The sequence below is a fragment of the Gallinula chloropus genome (assembly GCF_964237585.1).
Source record: "Gallinula chloropus genome assembly, chromosome: Z".
Lineage (NCBI taxonomy): Eukaryota > Metazoa > Chordata > Aves > Gruiformes > Rallidae > Gallinula > Gallinula chloropus.
The window spans coordinates 45693112-45714438 of record NC_140089.1 but is presented as its reverse complement, the minus strand read 5'-3'; the positions used below and the strand labels follow the sequence as shown (position 1 = coordinate 45714438).

Genomic DNA, 21327 nt, shown 5'->3' with positions numbered 1-21327 from the left:
CGCATTATTCTTTCTTCCTATTGGAATCTGTTTCTAAGTGATGGCTTACCTGCTTGTTCTGTCTTCCCTGTACCTCCCTTAACCCTGCAGGACTTCAGGATGCATTTGACAGCGACTGGGAAACTGGGAAGATCACTTACAACAATTACAAAAATGGATCAGATGATGCTGTTTTGGCTTACAAACTCTTGGTACAAACAGGCAACCGAGCAAAGCCCATTGACATCAGCCAGGTACTGTATCAGAGTCCATAGTGGTTTACACAGCCATACATAAATCACCAAGGGTGGGGAGAGGTGCAAAGAGCACGTCAGTGTCTTCTTTCATCTTGATGAATTGAATGCCAGAGTTACACCTTACTGCATGGCCTCACTGACTTTGCTGAAGCTGCGTGTTAGTTGCAGCTTGGCCTGTGTTGCAGAGTCTTCAAAATCAACACTGGGAATGGCTGCTCTTGATTTTTATGGTTGGTGTGTGTTTGGGGCTGCTCCTGTGTGAGACACACTCGGTTCCCACTGCAGTTGTTGTGAAAAAGGCTTTGCTGCATCCATAGGTAACTGGAGCCTGGTCCTATGCCAGGCAGAGGCAATGTTAGCCTCGTTAGCCCTAAGTGGCATTGTTTCTGATTTGAATCAGATTGCCTTAGAGGGTTGACCTTTGCTCAGCTTTCTGCTGTGGCTTTGTGTCTACCATTTGCAATAATTTGGTTAGTTCCTACCAATTTATGCAAAACACGACATTTAAAAGAAGACATCGATGGATGTTTGTGAAAGGGGACTGAGATCATTACATGCAGCATCATATCCTTGTACCAAATACAGCTATGTTGTTGTAGAACTAAGAATGGTAGTAGTTTGAGCTGCCTAAATAAAGTATGTCTGAGGTTTTTTGCAAGGCTGTCCCAGCACATGACTGCATTCACTGTACCCTTTGGTAGATGGAAATACATTAGGTTTGACTCCTTACCGTAAAATTAAATTTCAAACCTCTGAGAAGAAATTCTGCCATAACCTAACTTCTATTCTAGAGTCATCATTGACTCGCTGTGCTTTCAGGCAGAAAAATAGTCTTTCTAATGAGCTTCTTGGCAGATCTGCTTATTGTCTTTCTTTTTTCCTGGCATTAAAGGTGACAGATTTACAGAGTACATTGTTCAAAGTTACTATGGTGTGTAAAACACACTGCTGTATAGCAACATGCAGCATGCTGTCAGGTCTGAATGAAGCTTCAGCTATGAATTAAGTGAAGAAAGGGAGTTGAAGAGAAAACCTTCAGTGAGATTTTGTTTAGCTGAGTGTACCAGGTACTCTGTGGAACAAATGCGATTGGACTGCAGCTGCTGATATAATTTCCTGTGCCTGGGAGGGAGAAAAGTGTGGTGCACCCACAGGGGCTGAGCGCTGTACTATGCAGTTCCAGAGACAGCTTGAAGACATACAGTTGTTGCATATCCTGTGGACTAATTGAATCCAGATCCTTGGAATCCAGCTTTTTTTTTTTTTTTTTTTTTTTTTTTTAACTGCTGTCACTGTTGTTTTTCATTTCATTAAAAAGACCTGAAACTGGAGCCGAGCCAGAATTTTAAATAAACAAAACAAAAAAACCCAGTAATACTTTTCACCCACAGAGTCCTCTGTCAGAGCTCTAGCTGTGCAGGATTTGGCTACAGAGCCCTAGAAGTGTACCACTGCTGTTTACCCCACAGATGCATTTGCCCACAGTGACCCAAATAACACAGGGCACTCATCTGCTTTCTTGATGCTGGGCATTTTCTGAATACATAGGTCATAGGAGGCAAGTGTTAGCAAAATTTATACAGATGTTGTTTTATTTTTATAGCTCTCCTCCATTTACTGGGTGGCATTTCCTTCAGTGTTAACAACAGAGGTTAACTGCACACAGACGTGTACAGGGACTCTTGCCAGGTTTTCTTTCCCCTTTCTTTAAATATGTTTCTCCAACTTGGTTGTTTTTCACTCTTGGCTGCAGGCTTTCAGAGTTTGGATTTAATTGGTTCAGTCTATTCTGGAACCATCTGTTGATTTAGTGGTTATTGTAAATATTATATGAGTACTAATTTATGAAATAACCACTTTCTTCTACTGTCACTGTAATTTTTTAGGTTTTTTCCCCTGTTGTCAGACAACAGTTTACTGATAAGTCATTCCACGTGACGACTCATGCTCTTCTTGCTTTCCCCCCGCTGTGTGCATGTCGCAGCTCCAGGCCTTTTGGTGAAAGCTTTACAGCAAGAGCCCCAAAAATGAAACCCATTCTGAAAGGCTTCTAATTTTTTTCCATTTTGCAGTTGACTAAACAGCGTCTGGTGGATGCGGATGGAATCATTAACCCAAATGCTTTCTACATCTACCTGACAGCCTGGGTCAGCAATGACCCTGTGGCCTACGCTGCCTCGCAGGCCAACATCCGGCCTCATCGCCCAGAGTGGGTCCACGACAAAGCAGACTATATGCCAGAAACAAGGCTGAGAAGTAAGTAGCATTTCATCTTAATGTCTTACGGTTTATATAAAGTGCCCCTACTCCTTCCTTCAAGACCCAGTAACTCTGGAGTTGGCTGATGCTGCACAGGGCTCAGAAGCATAAACAGGGCAATATATCGTGTTACGCCTCAGCCTCTGGAGACCCATGCACCGTTGCAAATATGGGACCGATGCAGGGTTTTATCGGGTTGAAAAAGCGAGGTTTATAACAGCTTAATGGCGTAAAAACTTAAAGAGTTAGCATTGCTTTTTAGTTTCTCCTGGTAGTTCTGTCTGTGAGACAAAACTGGAAATGGCATGAAATTCCTCCTTGTGTCATTCTGAAATTTCATCATGGGGATTTTAGCACGTTATCCTCAGCTCTGAACACCTAAGGGATTTTTATCAAGTGAGCTCCTACCTTAAGCTACCACCACTGATATGATACCAGAGCTGTTTAGGTAGGGGAGCGGTCCTGTTCTATGCCATTCACTGTTTCCTGAGCAGCAATGCCCCTTCTTGCAGCTTTGCTTCAGCTTGCGATTTATTGGGAGGATTGCTGGTTAGACACCAGTGGGGAAGGGGAGAGGACTGGTGCGCTTGGAAATGTGATTGAGTAAACAGCTAGCCATGCTTCAGTGTATCCAAACCCTAGAGCTTTGTGGCAGCCAGCCAAGTCTTGTCTTAATGAAAATTTATAGTTGAGATTATAATAGGACAAATCATGTTTAGCAAGTCAACTGAATGACCCTGCAGGGTCTGGAACACACAACGGCAGTAACAAAATGCTTGTTGTGGAAGGGTTTGTTTTTTTTCTCCCCTTGTCATGCAGTAGACTTAGCATTGCACTCAAAAAGAAGTATGGGGAGTATTGGTTTGTCAGATTACTAAAGTATAAGAAGTTAGGTATTTCCTCAGTAAACAATTATTTTTACGCTAGGTTTTTTCCCTAGTAATTTGCACCAGTAATACAACACGGGTTTCTGAATCTGACCCACAATAGTCAGTGGAAATCTGAAAAATCAACCAGACCAAACAAGCATAATTTTTCTCTAATTTTGTGTCAGTAGACCTGAATTACTCTCAATGAAATGTGCTTTGATTTCAAAGGAACTGCACTTGCATTAAAGAGCATTCAGATAAAATGAGATTATGTGATCTTCTGCTTTATACTGTAGTTAGGGATTTTTTGGGCAGGTATTCAGTAAAAGCAGTGTGGCACTGATGAGGATTAAATACATCTGTTAAATTACATAGAGTTGTTGGGTACTTGTAGCTTGTGTTCAGCCCATTGCACTGCATGATAAAACACAGTAATCTCCTCTGCTGCTTCAGCTTTTGGTTTACTGGGGTATTTTTTAAATGTCGCTTGTACCAAAGAAGTAAGATCAAATCTCAACTCCTTTAACCGTTTTGGTGTGAGAACAAAGTGTTTTGTTAATCCTGCTCGCTGCATATCTTCTTTCCAAACACGTGTTTTAACAGTGTTGTCCTTTTCCTAGTTCCAGCAGCTGAGCCCATAGAATACGCTCAGTTTCCTTTCTACCTCAACGGATTGCGTGAAACTTCTGACTTTGTGGAGGCTATTGAGAAAGTGAGAGCTATTTGCAGTAACTACACCAGCCTGGGGATCGCCAGCTACCCAAATGGGTACCCGTTTCTCTTCTGGGAGCAGTACATTGGGCTTCGCCACTGGCTCCTCTTATCCATTAGCGTGGTTTTGGCTTGCACGTTTCTGGTGTGTGCCCTCTTCCTCCTAAACCCCTGGACGGCTGGGATCATTGTAAGTTTATTATAAGGGTCTTTGTTGAAGTCAAATTCCTTTCAGCATAGCTCTTGCTGTAGTCGGGAAGGTTTTGTTTATGTCTGGGCCTCTGGTGGAGTATGTATATTGCATCACTCATTATATATTTATTCAACTTGAGGGGGTAGGGTTCATGCTAAAGGTACAAACCTTAATAACCTTAATCCTTTGGCCACCTTTTTTTTGCAGCTTTAAAGGTTTTTTTTTTAGAAAGGTACATAAACTTTTGCCCTTGCTCAGATGCATGCTAACATGAGAAATAAAGACACGGAGGAAAATTAAGAGCTTTATTTAAGTTATTTCTAATGATTTCTTCTTTCTCCCCTTTATCAGACATAGTTATTTTTCAAGGCAGTTGCTCGTGACTAACTTGCCTGTAAATTTTCCCACTGATCTCTGAATGCAGCCTTTCTGGAAAAACTGAAACAGTTATGCTGTACAGTACCCACACTGTGGAAAGAGTGTAGCTGAGCTTTTGAGGAGAAAGAGACATAAAATTATAAACTGAAGAGAATACTCCTCCGTGCTTTCTGCAAGGCACCATAAGCCTCTCAGTAAACATTCAAGTTAAATTGAATGATGATGTTCCTATGTTTAAATTCCATAAACTATCCTATGGTTTATAAAATGCCAGAAGTAAAAAAGCGTAAAACAGTTACTAGTTTTTTTGTAATGTACGTTTATACGACAGGTATGTTAAAAGGTAAATGTTTAGTCTAGAATATTTTTCATAGCACTTAATCAAGCAATTTATGTTATTACTCTTGATTCATTAGCTTATAAAATCATTTATTGTAGTGCATACTTTTTTCCCTTGGAAAAGGCGTTTATGTTCAGAGTCCACCATTGCTTTTATGTCTATCGTTTTTTCCTGCTTGGCTTCAGCAACTTTTAAAGTTGATTCTACAGATTTCCTCCCCTCCCCTTTCCTCAATTTTTTTTACAAGGTAGATGAAAGAAAAATAAAAGCTTTCCCTTAGATTTAACTGTTCACTTTGTCTGTGTCAATCCTTACAAGTATCTTAAAAGCTCAGAGCCTCTCTGTAACCTGAGACTCATCAGCTGATCATGGTACTCATTTTCTTCTGGTCTTTAAACCTACTTAAAAGTCATCCCCTCTAATATCTGCAGTTCTACAAAAATAATTCAAATACAGATAGATCAAAGTTACTTTTTCTGGAAGGATTGGCCAAGGAATGGGTTAAAAAAATAGGTTTGCAGGACTATCCAGGATAAGCATGAATAAATTGTTACAGATCACAGATAAATTGTAGCCAATGCAAAATTGATGCCTGGTCTGTTAACTGTTTCTTAGGAGTATAATTTCAACCTCCTTCTTACCACCTGGTTGACATTGAGCACAAGGAAACAAGGGAAAGAGTCCTGGTGTAGGGAATATGGGTTGTCTTTGAGGAGTACATTTTATAATCACCATGTTGTTTTGCAGTATCTTTCTCTTCATTTATTTGGAGTATCAGAAGTTACTAACAGCTGTTTGAAATCATGCAGGTGGTGGTGCTGGCTTTGATGACCGTGGAGCTGTTTGGCATGATGGGTCTAATTGGAATAAAGCTGAGTGCAGTGCCTGTGGTTATCCTGATTGCTTCTGTTGGCATTGGCGTGGAATTCACTGTTCACGTTGCTTTGGTACGTAAAAATCAGCAAGCATTTTCAAAGCATTTCAAAGCTGACTGGTGGCTGGGTTGTGAGCACAAACCCTTATGGAGTCTCCTAGGTCAGTGGTGCGATTCTCAGGAGGAAATTGGACACAGACAGTTTTGTGTGCCATGCACTTTGTCTTGATAGAGCGGATGTGTCTTGACGAAGCAGATCCTAACTACTGAGTCAGCACCCTGGGAGATATGAGAGGGTGCATTACCTGCGGTATCTTTACCTGAGTGATGCAAATATGTAAATAAACCAGAGCTCTTAATGTACCTGACTTAAATCCAGACTCTTCTGGTCCTTGTCTGCAGCCTCAGTGCTATGTAGCTGTTTGTTCCTTTTGCGTTCTGTATCTTGTGGAAGAGGAGCCTTTAAGGGGCATTTTAAAATTTATGTACAGGGTTATTTGATCTCTGTGGACCACTACAATTTCAATGTATTTGGATTCGTTTTCCACTTGAAAAATAGGCACCTTCTTTTCAGAAACCATTGGCTATTAATAGTGGGCACAAGCTTGCGGTGAACAGGCAAATGATTTTCCAGTGTGATGAGGAGGAGCAGAGAAGGGAAAAAGTATGTTTTATGTAACATTCTCCAACGTTAAGTGGACAAACCTAGAGTGTAACTACTCACCCAGAACCTGACCTATAAATATGCATAGAAATGGCAGTGTGCTTGCAAGGGGGCAGTTTTGGGTGTTCGAGACAGACAAAGCTCATCTTGCTTTATTTGGTGACAAGGAACAAAGAGCTGTTATTCTGTGTTCACATTTAACAACATCAGCACTGATCTTTCCAATATTCTGCATAAGTAGTTTTTGCATAAGGCTATTCTGATTGATACTTCAGAATAATTTAAGAATATCATTGTCTTCATGGGTTTGAATTTCATGTTTTTAAGAAGTAGGGAACGATAATACAATTTCAGGGAGGAGCCGCTTTGTAATCTGCCATAATCTTTAGTATAAATTGTGTAGCAGCCCAAAAAGAAGTGAAGGGAGGGGAATGGAAAGCAGTGGTGAGATCAGATGGGAATGCAAAGGGCCTTTTAGACTCCAAAGGAATACTGGTAGACTTCTGAGAGCATCTGGTGACAATTGAACGGAGAGAACTAATGGGGACCTTAGCACACTGGACATGGCCAAATACTGGGACATGTTGTAGATGATGTGCAGAGCTGGGGCACATAAAACAGGAGAATTTAAGAAAAATTCTGGAGAAAGTAGGGTGAGGTTAAAAAGGAGCAACTGGATCCATGAAGCAGTGACATTTTTTTTTTTCTCCCTACTGCTATGTATAGTTAGGCTTTTGGAGATGAAACCATTTCCTAGGGCTTGCAGGAGTTTGAAAAGTGTCAGAAACTATTGGTGTAGAAGAGGAAGAAAGGAAAGACGGTTTCTTAGAATCAAAGATTGAAAATGGGAAAATTAATAGAAAAGGACAAAACACTTTGTTTCTAAATGGGAAGAAACTAGTTTGCTGGACTTTATATATGGATGTAATTACACATATACATAATGTCACCTGTGGCTGAATGTATAATGCCAAGCAAACTGAAAATTGCATTTTTTCACGCTGACTCTGGAGTCAAGAACTTTCAAATGCAGGCTTTAAATGAAAGAATGCTTAGTAGACCTCAGATGATAGCAGCAGCACTGACCTTTGCAGAGCTTCTGCATATAAACAGTCAAACCAGCGTTGCGTAAACGAAAAGGGCGATGCTGGAACTGTTGAAATGGAGCTTAATTGAACTTGTGGTTGAGTTCTGTGCTACTGCTTGTCAGTTGTGACATATTTTTTTAATTCTTCAGGGAAATTCTGAATTGATAGTAGACTCTTGTATTACGCATACTTGACTTACAGACATAGACATACACTTATATAACTTGTTAATATGTTTGTGGATCAGATGCCATAGCTCCTAATCACGTAAGGTGTCTCACTGACAGCTGCCTTTACCCTGAGGGAGATTCTTTATCCATTTATGTTTGTGGGAATGTAGAATGCCCCAGACATTAATTTTTCCATAGACCGCTTTTAATCCAGTACTGAAGATGAGTGGTTTGGCTACCTAAGGAAGTGAGCATTGGGAAGCTCACTCCACACGTACCCATTTTAGGTCTGTTTGTCTCACCAAGTAACTTTTTAATGTGTTGATTGATTTTACCACAGATTTGTCAGATAGGTAAAAACAAGCAGCCAGAGAAGAGAGACTTAAATTGCCGGAAGACAACTGCTTGAGCTCGTGTCTTAGTAGGCAGTAGGGAATTTGCCAAAGAGAGTGCACTTGGAGATCACAGGAGGAAGATCAGCCCTGTTCTTGCCTTTTCACACCCATTAGGTCATACACAGGGAAGACCAATTTGTGTGAAACAACGGCATTTTGAGTGTTCTTGATACAGTTTGCTCACCGTGGGGTTGGGAGGGAGGAAGACCTTTCACTAGTCACACTGTTGCTCAGGCACTGCCGTTTTCAGCTCTGTTCCTAAGGCAGTTTTTTCTGTAAAGCCTGCTAACTTTAAAATAATAAAGTCACAAACTTATTTTGAGTTAAATAGATGTGTTAAAAAAACAAAAAGCAGCAGCACACAGTTCAGTGCTGCTTCCTACCAGTCCTTTTGAGTACGCTGGCAGCTTTCCATCAGTTGGGTGCTTTCTGTGTGTAACATCTGTTGGTCAGGAGCCTCGAATCAGTCAGAAGAAATGCGCTGTACCGATGGACAGTGCTGTGTAATGGGACAGAAGGACCCCATGTGCTGATAAATGCTTTTGTGGGCGTCACCGTGTACCTGAACTGAGGCTACCAGTCCTTGCTCCATGGCAAGCATGTGGGAAAACCTGCATCCCTACTGTTCCTATAGCAGACTTCCCGTGGTGGCTGTGGAGGCCATGGCCCCACACGGGTGAGAGGACTGGCCCTGGGATTTTGACACCTGAAGTGCTTTCACCCTGAAATGAAGTCTTTGCAGGTGGAGAGAAGCAAAGCTGGAGGCAAAAGCCTACTGAAGCAAGCAGGCATTGTTTCCAAAATTGTTATTGTGGTGTGACTCCATAATCAATGCTTACACCCTGGTTGCATGACTTCAGCAGCACCTACGTGCTATGCCTGCAGAATCCAGGCTGTCTCCTCACAGCTGGCCAGCTGTAGAGATACTTTCATAAACTGTAGTTTGAAGTAATTAACTGGTGAAAAACTGCATGCTACGGGAGAGGCTGTTGGGAAAGTTGTATGCATCTGTCTAATGAAATGGGTTTTATTGTTTTACAGGCGTTTTTAACTGCCATAGGAGACAGGAACCATAGAGCTGTCCTTGCATTGGAACACATGTTTGCACCAGTGCTGGATGGGGCCGTGTCCACTCTGCTTGGAGTGTTAATGCTCGCAGGGTCAGAGTTTGATTTTATTGTCAGGTAAAGTATTTGTGTATGCCTTGACTTTCTTTTTAAAATAAAAATAAGCACGCTTTTATTTTTTGTCACTTCAGCGTATCTGTCATTTTATTACTATGCATGGTGTGTCAAGCATGCTTACGTCATGGTCCTGCTTTCCCTCTGTTTTATTAACTCCTTGTTACGTGCTAGACACAGTAGTGTTTCCACTGCTGGTATTAAAATGTGTTCCAGGAAAATCTGACACCCGGCATGAAAAAACACACAGAAATGTCCCTCTTTAGCAAAGTTTGCTAATTCTGGGTTTGAGTCGGCTCAAAGCATCGGCTAATGTCAGCATTAGCTGGGTTTGACCTTTAACCTGTAGGTCCTCCAGACGTCTTGTATGCACAGCAATTTGCGTGCAGAGGACACATGAACCTACAAATACGCTGCAACTCTGCTACAAGTGACTCTCTCCGGGCCTTCTCCTTCTATCGTTACATGAGGTTTACAGTGATGTATAACAGGGAGAGGTAAAAAAGCCCTGTTTGGGAGCTGGGGAACCATAAGCATGAACACAGAACTTCATATTAAAATTCTGTAAAGCAGAGCCTGAAGGCCCTTCTGTTTAGAGCTACAGGCAGGGTGTTTCTTGTGAATTTAATTAAGAATGTGAGTTCGGCAAGTATGAGAGGAAAGCGAGTTTTTCGTTGAGGGGAATTTGAGAAGTGCAGTGAAACAGATCCTATTCTATTCCAAACAACCTGTGGAGCTCTGCAGAGTGGCTAATCTTAGAAGTAACACAGGTTCTTTGTGGCAAACTACAGCATGAAAAAAAAATTTAAAAATCCAAGCCCTAAAATGGAGCTGATGCAGAACTGGGCCAAATAAAAATGCTCTGAAAGATGACTTAACTACTTAGGTAGACATAAGCTGGATAGATGACTAGACTTAACTGACATCTATTTGACAACAAGAACAACAAAATGTCAAAGGCAGGAACTGAGAGAATGGCTGCTAAATCTCATCAAGATTTTCTGTTTATGTATGTAAGAGATTTGAAGAAAGAAGTCATGAAAGGTTTCATTTTCCACATGAAACCTACATGAGGATTATTACTGTACAGATATTGTCTATCCTGAAATAGGTTGGTTGGGTTTTTTTTTTTCCCTAGGTCAGCATATTTAATGTATTTTATTGATGTTGAAGAAATAAGGTAAAATTATTCTATTAGGACCTGATCTTGTAAGGGTTGGAACACTTGGACTTATAGGCTGCTTACAGATTTAACCTGCAAAGATTTACAGGGGTACATTTGGTCACTTGGTGTGCTACTTTCTTACTCAACAGACAAGATTCTGGCAAGCGTATTTTTGTGTCACAGCAAATGGAAGATTGTAGCAGCCCTTCACACCAAATTTGGATTGGATGTTCTCTCAGTTTATAAAATGGGGCTTTCAACTTTTCAACTTGCGTTATTTTACTTTTTTTGGCCATCAGTTTCTCATTTTCTAGCACAATCTGACTGTAGTTTGCCTTGTTTGAAAAATAAAATAAAATAAACTGTGGGAGCCTGAGCATTGTTATAGTGGGTGAAGAAGAGTCCAAACTTCCGGAAAGCGATAGATTAGTCCAGCAATGTGGAAGATTAAGTAAATTAACAGACATTGTATACATCAAGCGGTCAGAGCTATAATCCTCCTGTTTATCCTAGCATTAGATGGATGAGATGCAAATGTTTTTAATGCCTGTTGTTGATCTCTGCCCCACTATAAAGTTCTGGTGGTTTATGTTAGTCGAGTAGATTGGCTTGCTGATTTTTTGCTAATGCAGATCAGAAATTCCCAAATGTTTACAATAGCAGGATACTTGTAGTTTTACAGGAGTCTGATATATTTGATCAGATGTGGAAGCAGGGAGAGGCAGTAAAGTTTGTTGCCAGCTAGGCGATGTCATCAGCGGGCCCATTAGTAGCAAACTTGCCCCCCGTTCTCCTCCTTTGCCTTCTCCTCCAGGAATTCACCAAGACCGAGTCCTTGAAATCATTAGTTACAAGGCAGCCTTAAGTTTAGTCTGAGCCCCAGCTGTGCCGAATACCAACTAGCCAGGCTTTCCTTTCACTGACAGGTTTACCTTGGTATTCATGAAGGATCCCAGACCTTAGCCCTTAGTGGTGGGAAAGGACAACCACTTGTGCACTTTCCTCTTCTTCCATAGTCCGTGGGCCTTTATGTTTGAATTGGCTGACGCAAAACAAGAGTATTCAGAGATGCTAAATTGTTCAACAAAAGATTAGCCTGCAATGCAGCTCTGCCATTGTGGAGCGCTCTTACTCAGTACAATGCTGAAGCTTACTAGAGAATGGGCAGCATTTTCTTTGCAGAAAGCAGGTTCCTGTGTTGTAAAAAGGTTGCAATTTGAGCTATTTGGTAAAACTGGAACTCACAGAATTCTAGGCGGAAAGTTGTGATTAATGAACAGCAAGGGAAACCCTTACCTGATACACTGGAGATTTAATTAGAGATTCTGCTGTAAGATGCAGAAGCATTTCACAGTGGATTAGCTGCTGGGAGAAGAGGGCTTCTTTTCCTTCTGGGCTAAATTGTTTAAATTCTACACCCTTCACTTCATTTGTTTGCTTCTGCTGGGTTTTCACTAATGGGGGCCCCTTTTCATTGTATTTGTGCTTTCAATCCATTCAGCTATTCACTGCACATTCCATATTTTTGTGTTTGTGTAACACATTCATAAATAACATTACTTGCTTCCAGATTCTGGGAAATTAACAAATGTAATTTTTTTTTTCTTTTTCTTTCCTTTATCAACTAACACTTTGGGTTGTGGAATGTAGCTTCTCTAATTCAAAAGGTAAAAAATCCTGTATCTGTATGTGGAAAGTGATATAACTGTTAGCACAATGTTAGAGATAATTTAGATTCAATTTAGTATACCTGTTATTTTAACATATTCAGGAGTAATTTGTAATCCCTTATTTCTCACAACATTTCTGGCAATTCTCTCCTCTGAACCCCTCAAACTCTACTTCAGGTATTTCTTTGCTGTTTTGGCAATCCTAACCATTCTGGGAGTTCTCAATGGATTGGTGCTGCTTCCTGTTCTTCTCTCATTCTTTGGACCATACCCCGAGGTCAGTAAAATTATTGGTGAACAGAAGAAATAATACCTTTTATGCACCCCTGCCCCCCAGATCACCCCACTTTCTTTTTTTAAACTCTGTTTTTAAAATCCTATTGGATTTTTTGTTTGTTTGTTTGTTTGTTTTTAAGTTTCTTGCTCCAGGTTTTTCGTTTTTGGTTTGGTGTTTGTTTTGAGTTTTTTTGATCTTTATTCAATGTGCTGTTTGTTATTTAGTTGATAGTCTTCTGCTTAAGCTTTTCAGTGGGTTTTGTGAAAGTATTCTTTCAGAGGCTGCAGTCAGCAAACTTGATACAAGTGTGGACTGATTTATGCTTTTAAAAGCACACTGTGATACGTGAACTGGTCTGTAAAATAAGGGTCCCACCCAAAATTTTGCAAAAGGCAGTTCATTTTGTACACATACTTTCTTTTTTTCCCCCAATTCACTGCCTCTGTTGCTTTCCTCAAAACATTTAACTGAGCAGACCACCAGGAAGGCCTGTGTGGACCAACATACACCAGTGGTGGTCCACAGACCACACCTTGATAACCATGACAGGCCTGACAGAAGGTTCCCCCCTGTCCAGTTGCCCCTCCCTGCGGTACGCTCTTGGCTCGTGCAACATTTTTGATGGGTAGAAGGCTTCAGTTAGATGTTGATGACTTTATGGTATAAAGCCCAAGTCCAGGAAAAAAAAAGAAAAGATTCACAGACACCAAATTACACGTTGCCTGCTCTGCAGTTAAGACGATCACCGTGTTACACAGGGCTATCCTTGTCATGTATGGGCAGAATCGGTGTGTTGTGTGCTTCATGGGGGGGGGGGGGGTGTATGTGCAAGAGTAAAACTGAAGTTATGTACCCAGCACTAGTAATATTTCCACGTACTTTTTTTAGTATTAGTAAAAAGGTTTTGACAACAGTGTGTAAGTTCTTATATTATTAACCATATGTATGACCTGCCTTTTACTCAATATATATGTACATGTGCTGTTCCCACATATGTTGCTGTTATGCACGTGTCCATCAATTTGCAAACGGACACTGAACCATACTACACATGCACATTTAAGGTGATTTTATGAAATTGCTGTTAATGTATGCTGAAGGGGGGAGTCAATGTGTTATATTTATATTTATATTTATATTTATATTTATATTTATATTTATATTTATATTTATATTTATATTTGTAAGTGCAAGTACACACACATGCACATGCATGCATGCCCTGAGACAATGATGCCCAGCAGAGTCCCTGTTAGCCCCCTTTACATACATATCCACGGGTAGAGCTATGTCATTTTCCCTTTCGTTATGTTTTTTCACTTCATTGTAAGTGTGGATCAGAAAACACGTGGTTAGGGTCTTGTGGCCTGGGAGGGTGCATTTGGCGGAAGAACGTTTGTGTCGAGCCCCAGTGATGAAAAGGATAATGCTAATTGAGTGTTACTGAATGTGATGTCATTACCAGGTTTCCCCAGCCAACGGACGAAACAGATTGCCCACCCCATCCCCTGAGCCGCCCCCCAGCATCGTGAGGTTCGCACTGCCACCCGGGCACACAAATAATGGGTCAGATTCCTCTGATTCAGAGTACAGCTCTCAAACCACGGTGTCTGGCATCAGTGAAGAGCTTCATCAGTATGAGGCTGCCCAAGGCCCTGGGGCACCAGTCCATCAAGTGATAGTGGAAGCCACTGAGAACCCTGTCTTTGCAAGATCCACTGTAAGTAGCTCACGTACTGACTGGCAGGAGGGCGAGAGGAGGGTTCGGGACTTTTCCCATCTATAACCATTTATTTCTATGGGAGGCTTTTTGGTATTTCTGGCTGATGATGCTTTGTGCCAAAACTTGTATGCAGGAACCCTCATCTTCTCCTTTAGAGTCAAGTTGTGGGGAAAATGACGGTACAAAAGCTTTGGCATATGTAATTGCTGTTCCATTATTGGCACCAATCAGAGAGCGCTCTGTCTGTCTGATGAGTGTTCTGAGAGAGAGAGAATGGAGAGAGGTTAAAAGATCAGTCCTCTTCCACACAGCTCCTTGTGGATTACCATCTTATATACCTCTCTCTGGCAGAGTATTTTTGGGAGGAAGGTTGCTAGACCCAGAAGAAAACAGTTTCAGGGCTGTGCAAAATCTTGGGCGTGTTGCATCTTGCTACTGGGTTGGCATAAGTGCGATTTCAAAGGAAAGTGAAAAAGCTCTGTCTCCTACCCCTGCTGATGCTGCATGCTGAGCTGCAATGTGGATCTGTTTTTGTTCAGCAGAGGCCTAGAAATAGGTACAAGCACAGCCACATTTGAAGTTGGTCACGGTTTATTGACTGATGTGGCCGCTGCGCTTCACGCTTTTTACAGAAATCAGAAAACAGATTCCTACAGTCTATACAAACTACCCCGCTAACATCCTGTGTAGGTACCCTGCCTGGAATAGAGCCTTTTCCAAATGCCTGCAATTCTGCCTGCTGAATGAGGTAGGATCGAGTGCTTGTCACCCATCCCTTTTAAAAGGTGGGCCAGTATGTAGGAGGCTTACAATAATGTTTTCAGTTGTCACCCTCTGTTTTTCTGAAGGCATGCTTTTCAGTTTCTAATGACTTCAGGCAAAAACTATCTGGAAAAAATCAGCAGCTGTCAGACTCCAGAACATTACCTTTGTAGGGCTCGAGCCAAGAACGGCATCATTATAATTGCTCTCAGCATAAAATACAACCGAGCGTGGTATCTGTTCGCCTCGCTGTGTCAGAGGCGTAACCGTGCATCTCTCTTTCAGGTGGTTCAGCCAGAGACGAGGCACCAGTCAAGTCCCAGGTTACAGTCGAATCCAGAGTCCGGCACGCAGCCAGGGTGGCGTCAGGGCAGACAACCCAAATGGGAAGCGAGGGAAGGGCAGCGACCACCTCCGTACCACCCTCGCAGGGACGCGTTTGAAATGTCTACTGAGGGGCATTCAGGGCCCAGCAGCAGGGATCGCGTGGGCCACAGGGCTCGTGCTCACAACGTGCGAAGCCCGGTGTTCGGCGCCGCGGGCGCCGCAGGACCAGCGTACTGCCAGCCTATCACTACTGTGACTGCCTCAGCTTCAGTGACTGTTGCTGTCCACCCTGCGGTGCACAGCCACAGCTCTCGGGGAGGGAGCTTCCCGTCCTACGAGGGATACCATGAAGCTGACCATGGGCCTTTTGAGGACCCCCACGTGCCTTTTAATGTGCGGTGTGAAAGAAGAAATTCTAAAGTAGAAGTTATAGAACTGCAAGATGTTGAATGTGAGGAAAGAATATCTGGTAACAGCTCACACTAAGGTAGGTCCATTTCCTGTAGCTGCAAGCTTTCCATGTGTTAGGCAATAGTGGGATCAAAAGAAATGGGAAAGGTAAAGTTTCCCTGAGGGAGCTCTCCTTGAGGCAGGTTTACATTGGTCCCTGGTCGTCTTAGACCAGCTGACCATGCACACAGTACGTTCCGCGCTACAAATCAGGTTGGATGAGATAGTACTTGCCAACACGGAGAAGTTACAGTGGGTTCAGGCATGAACTGCTTCCAGGAGCCTTGCTAAGTGGGTAAGTAGATCATGCAATCCCAGTTTTTACCGGATGAGGAGGATGAAGCGGAGGTGTTGTGTCACATCTTCGTCGCTGCGTGACTGCATTTGGCTGTTGATAGGGACTGTCTTCTGATCCATGAATCGGGCATGTTCTAAAACACCATGCAGAAGGACATTGCCTCAGGGAGTGTGCACCGGCCAGCAACTTTAAGCATTGTCCCTTCTTGAATAGAACTCCCTGAAAGAATTTGGAGTCCATAGTGAGGAGTGAACCCACCTCCCGAAGAAAGCACGAGAGAGAGGTGGGAAAGCCCCACCATGGCTTGTGCACTGCTGAGCGGTGAGATGTCCCCTGAGCTTTGGGGTGGACGCAAACCAGCGTGCCAGCCTGTCCCTTGCCAGGGACAGCTGCAGTGGCTGTTGGAGACTGGGCTAGAGTAGAGCCACCAGGCACACCCAAGAACTTGTGAGACTCGGTACCTAAATCGCTCACTGTCTTGAGGCTGGCAAAGGCAGGCTGCAGGAAACGCAGCTGTTGAGGACAGACAGGATACCTTAGCGGATGTTTGGGGATTAATAAAGCTGTTCATTTTCTTGAAGGTTTTCCATGAATTTTATAGGGAATATCGTGAGGGGGAGAAACCAGTTGAGTCCTCAAAATGCCCATCCTAACAAATTCTCTACAATTATTCCACTACCCTGAAAGCTTTTGGGGCTTGTGCCTGAAAAGCCATTTCTCACCATTTTAACTCTGTTTTACGCTTTTTGGGGAAAGGGAAGATGTTGAAATAGGTACTTAGCTGTGAATCCCTCTTTGCTGTTCATAGTTCTGCAGTGACAGGCACTAGTTTGACTGGAACAAGCCAGTTTATTGTGGCGGTGGAGCTATTGTGCATACATGTACACACGTGTGTGTGAGTGCACACACTGAGCTTTGGTGGAAGTTTGCTGGTGACGTAACAAAATCGCCTTCTGATTTGTAAAACATCTCGAAGTGCAAACAGGCACAGATGCCTTCAGCCTGGCAGCCTGGGAGTATGGCAAACAGCAGTGTGCTCAGAATCAGGAGTTACTTAGGATCAGCTTTTTCAGGCTGAACTGCCCGGTAATAAAAGGTTCTTAACGGTGTACCCAGTGTTCGATGTAGCGTGTTTCTCCTTGAAGTGTTTGTTGGCTTGAACTGAATTTGTTGTTTGTTGGCTTGAGCAGGTATCTAAAGCTGAGAACTTTCTTTTTTTTTTTTTAATTGGCATCATTATTTCTTTACCAGGAAATGCATGGCTGAGATGAAAGTAGAGCCCACATTTCCTGGCTGCTAACTCTTAACCCAGATAAGCTTGAAATGAGTTTTGGATTAGCTTGATTTGTTTATTTCTCTTGAAATTTAACTAAGGTTTGTTTTTCCTTCTCTCTTTATCTGTAAAGGGTAATAACTGAAGCAAAGAAGAAGAGGCCAAAGATGGAAAACTGTATTTCCAGAACTGCTTGAAGAGAAGAACTGCTTGAAATTGTAGAAGAGGACATGCTGCATCAGGACAACAGTTCACTGTTACTGTAACCTATTGTATTATTTTGTTAAATATTTCTTTAAGTATTTAAAAGATGTACACATATGTAATATAAGAAAGAACAATGTAAAGTAGTATAATCTGGAGTCATTTGCCTCTGGGCAATAGAATGGGGACAATATTGTGTGCGCTTTGTACTTTTTGTACATTGATCTCTGTGCCACAACTAAGCTTAATCTAGTTCTAAATTTCAGCATAATTTGCTGCTGCTTAAATATTGTATAATTTACATGTATAATTCTATGCAAATATTGCTTATTAATAGGATGGGGGTTTTTGAAAGGTACATGTCTGTTTAAAGTATTTTAAGTTTGCGTATCACAACCCTGTGGTAGTTTGAAACGTTACTGTTAACTTCCAAACACGCTATGCGTGGTAATTTTTAAAATAAGCAGATATGAAGAAAAGCAAGTTAATCTGGGAGGCTTAAATAGATTTAGCTATGTGCAGGTTTTATTTTGCTGCGTGTATCCATGCGTGCATCCGGAGGTGTGCATGCTTCTGTGTGTATGTTCCTGGTGTGCTATAGTTTCTCTTTTACTGTATGGTAACACTCAGTGGGCTTCTAAACCCGCTGATGCTGATGTGAGTCTGGCTTTCCCTGTTAGTAGGCTCTAGTGAAAACTGTGTTGGTGTTTAGTGACATGTATCGTAGACTTGCCATCATCAGAGGCCTGATTGAAATAGAGGAGAAGACAGGGAGTCCAGGTTTGGGGTTGTGGTTCAGTTCCCCACACTCTTAATGACTTGGTTCACATGACTTCAGTCAAGTCACCTAACTGCCCCATGCCTCAGTTTCTCATTCTGTAAAATGGGTATAATTACACTTACCTACCTCCCAGGAACATTGTGAGGCTTAGTTACTGTTTGTGTAGTGCTTTGATTTTCTTTTTTTAAAATATTTTTTTAATTATTTTTTAATTGCAAAAGGTGCCAGGTAAGTGCAAACACTATAACCATAATTTTTTCACTTCCAAAGGTGCTGGATTTGAGAGGTGCTGGTGGTTATAGGAATTCAACGAGCATATGCCTTACTTTGATATCGATACTGTTCACTGTGAGCGGCATTAGAAAGGGGATGATTGAGTTAAGCTCAGCTGTGTCCTTACAGCATCGAAGGCAGTATCTTTGGTCACCTTATTTTCATGGCAGGAAGGAAGTAAATAGTAAGTGATAAAAAAATCAAATGGAAGGATTAAAACAAACAAAAACAAACAAAACCCCACATAAATCTATTTTCACTTTTTACATATAAATGGCTTTCTGATGGGTCCAGGACTGTAATGACACGTAAGGCCTGGGGTTTTCTTTTCTCTGTTGTTTGTGTTTTCCCAAGCTGCATTGGCACTTTTAATTGAAACAGCTAAACTGGGATCTCTTTTGCGAAACTAATTTAGCTTTTTGTATTACATTTTTTTTTTTTTTTTTAAAACTAAAGGGGGATTGCTGCAGGTGAAGGGTCTGAAAAAAAAACACTACAATCTGTGTTCCAGCTGGAAACAAACCCTAGGAATGGGGAACCTCGATTTAAAGTAACAAAAGCTTTCATTATCTGTGTCTTCATCTTTTTTCTGCCTTTCTCCAAGCTGCTTGTTTAGATCAGGTAGACATTCAGTTGCATATTCAGAGCCAAACAAACGTAACCAACGTTCAGTTCCTAAACACAGCAGTGGTGGGGCATTAAGTATGATGCCTGAACAGCAGCGGCCGATTCTTTTGACGGGAAAGTGTTTTTCTCCGATGGCTTCAGGGACTCTTACCTTTGCCCACAGACCTTGCCAGCATAACGAATGGGGATAATGAGAATGCACAAGTTTCCACGCCTTTTTTTATTTTGCTCACTTGAAAACACTTTGATATGAGGCACTTGTTTACAGATCTCCAATGTGAACGCTCGAAGAGCAGGCGGCGAGAGCCTGGTGTCATTCCCATGATACATAAGCTACTGTCTCAGTGCACGCCAAGGGTTAATGTCGCGACTGCCTACTGGTCCAGTTCACTGTCTAACGTGAGAACTCTTGATGGCAAAAAGACGAGGGGCCCCAATTGAGCACTAGCAGCATTGTGACCTCAGACCGTACCAACTCTGCAACACAACTGTATGACACTAATTGGAAGCTACCTTCAACCGCCGAGCGTGTGCGCTCCCGTGTCAGAGGTCAGCAGGGCTCCCACTGACACCGCTCTCTGCCGCCGTGGGCTGCCTGGCTCCCTCCTCCTCCTCCTCGGGAGGGAGGGAAGGGGGCCAGGGCAAGACACTGTGTCTCCCACCTGCCCACGCCCGAGTCCCTCCTGCATGCTTGAGTGTGGGTGAGCTCTCTGCTGCTTCGTGCACAACTTAGGCCTTCTTCTCCGGTAGTCACATTGGCAAGGGGAGAACTCAGTGGCTGGCAACATTTGTTTTGGTTTTGGGTTGGTTGGTTTTTTGTTTTGTTTTTTTTTTTAAACTTTTTTAATCATGGGTGATATTTATATTTTTGTATCATAAGAATGTTTTCTTACAGTATTTGTCATGCCAGTTTATAACAAACATGATGCAGGGATTTTATTTCTATTGGAAACACTATTACAGCTATGTTTTTACTGTTTAATGGAATTTTATTTGTATAGAGTGCTTACTAATGTTAAATAGGAAAGAGTATATAACATTTACATTAAGGACTTGTCATAGCTTTTAGCATAAGGAATTAAAAGGAAAAAAAAATAATATTCAAACTGGGTCTCATTGCCTGCCTGTTTCGGTAGGAGTGGGTTTGTGTCATTTCAGTTACAAAGATAAAATTATGCCATATAATTTATTTATATGAAAATTTATTTTTGTAGTGTACATAGTAGTCTTCAAGTCTTTTGACAGAAGTATATTTTTAAAGAGTTTATATGTAATGATGATGATGCCATTATGTTTTGGAACACTGCTGAGATAAGATTACGGTGCACACTTTTCCTTGTAAAACCCCTGGCAGAAAAGAAAGTGTTTAACAGTGTTAAGAGAGTAAGAGAGTGTGTATATTCATACAATTCTGAACGGTGTCTTTAGTTACCATTTGTGATCTAGTGTGGTTCTCATTTTAAACTTTGAATGGAAACTGTACAAACTCTCTAAATATTAATGTTCAAACACTGATAGAAATTCTAACATGAATAAAAAATATTATAACTTACTGGGTATGGGTGTGGTTGTTTATGGAACGCTGCTGTGTGTGCCACTGGTTAGCGGTGCAGGTACAGCCCTGTGCTCGTTCTGGCTTGGGGGCGTGGATTTCAGGTGTTCTGGTATTTGGGATGTCTGGGGGATTCAGGGTTGCCTGTTTTGGGGCAGGAGACAATTCTAAAATCCCGTGTTTGTTCGTTCTGTCATCCCTGTCACGCCTTGGGGACGGGTTTAGGAGTAGAGGATGCCTTTCATTCTCACTCCAAACCGAGCATTTCAGGTAGGCTTTGAGCCGTGGGCTGCAGGTGTTTATGCACAGGTTATCTCTGCTGTGGGAGGAAGTTCTTTGTCCTCTTTCTGTCTCCCTGGCAGCTCCGTAAGCGGGATTAGAGAAACCACCTTGTTTTCCCCCATTGTGCAGGGGGAAAGAAAAGTAGAAATAAATGTGGAGCTCTGGAAACAGAAAGGGAAACGTGACGAAACGCTTTCTGGGAGGCACACTAGCGGCCGCAAGCCGGGGTGGAGGTCTCCTTTGGGAAGGAGCAGATGCTACTACCGGCAGCAGGGCGAAGGGTGGAAGCAGCAACATCTGTCTGA

At 42.1% G+C, this 21327-nt stretch overlaps 1 protein-coding gene across 1 annotated transcript in view; it reads left to right on the top strand.

Annotated features, from left to right (window-relative positions):
• PTCH1 (patched 1) overlaps positions 1-15768 on the top strand; it is a gene marked incomplete at its 3' end in the record, with an annotated part of 65543 nt that extends 49775 nt beyond the window's left edge. The window contains exons 16-23 of the mRNA XM_084278648.1: positions 91-233; positions 2309-2492; positions 3985-4265; positions 5796-5933; positions 9219-9361; positions 12371-12470; positions 13936-14190; positions 15241-15768. Of these exons, the coding sequence (XP_084134774.1) occupies positions 91-233; positions 2309-2492; positions 3985-4265; positions 5796-5933; positions 9219-9361; positions 12371-12470; positions 13936-14190; positions 15241-15768 (1772 nt within the window). The remainder of the gene's footprint in view (positions 1-90; positions 234-2308; positions 2493-3984; positions 4266-5795; positions 5934-9218; positions 9362-12370; positions 12471-13935; positions 14191-15240) is intronic.
• Between the last annotated feature and the right edge of the window lie 5559 nt (positions 15769-21327).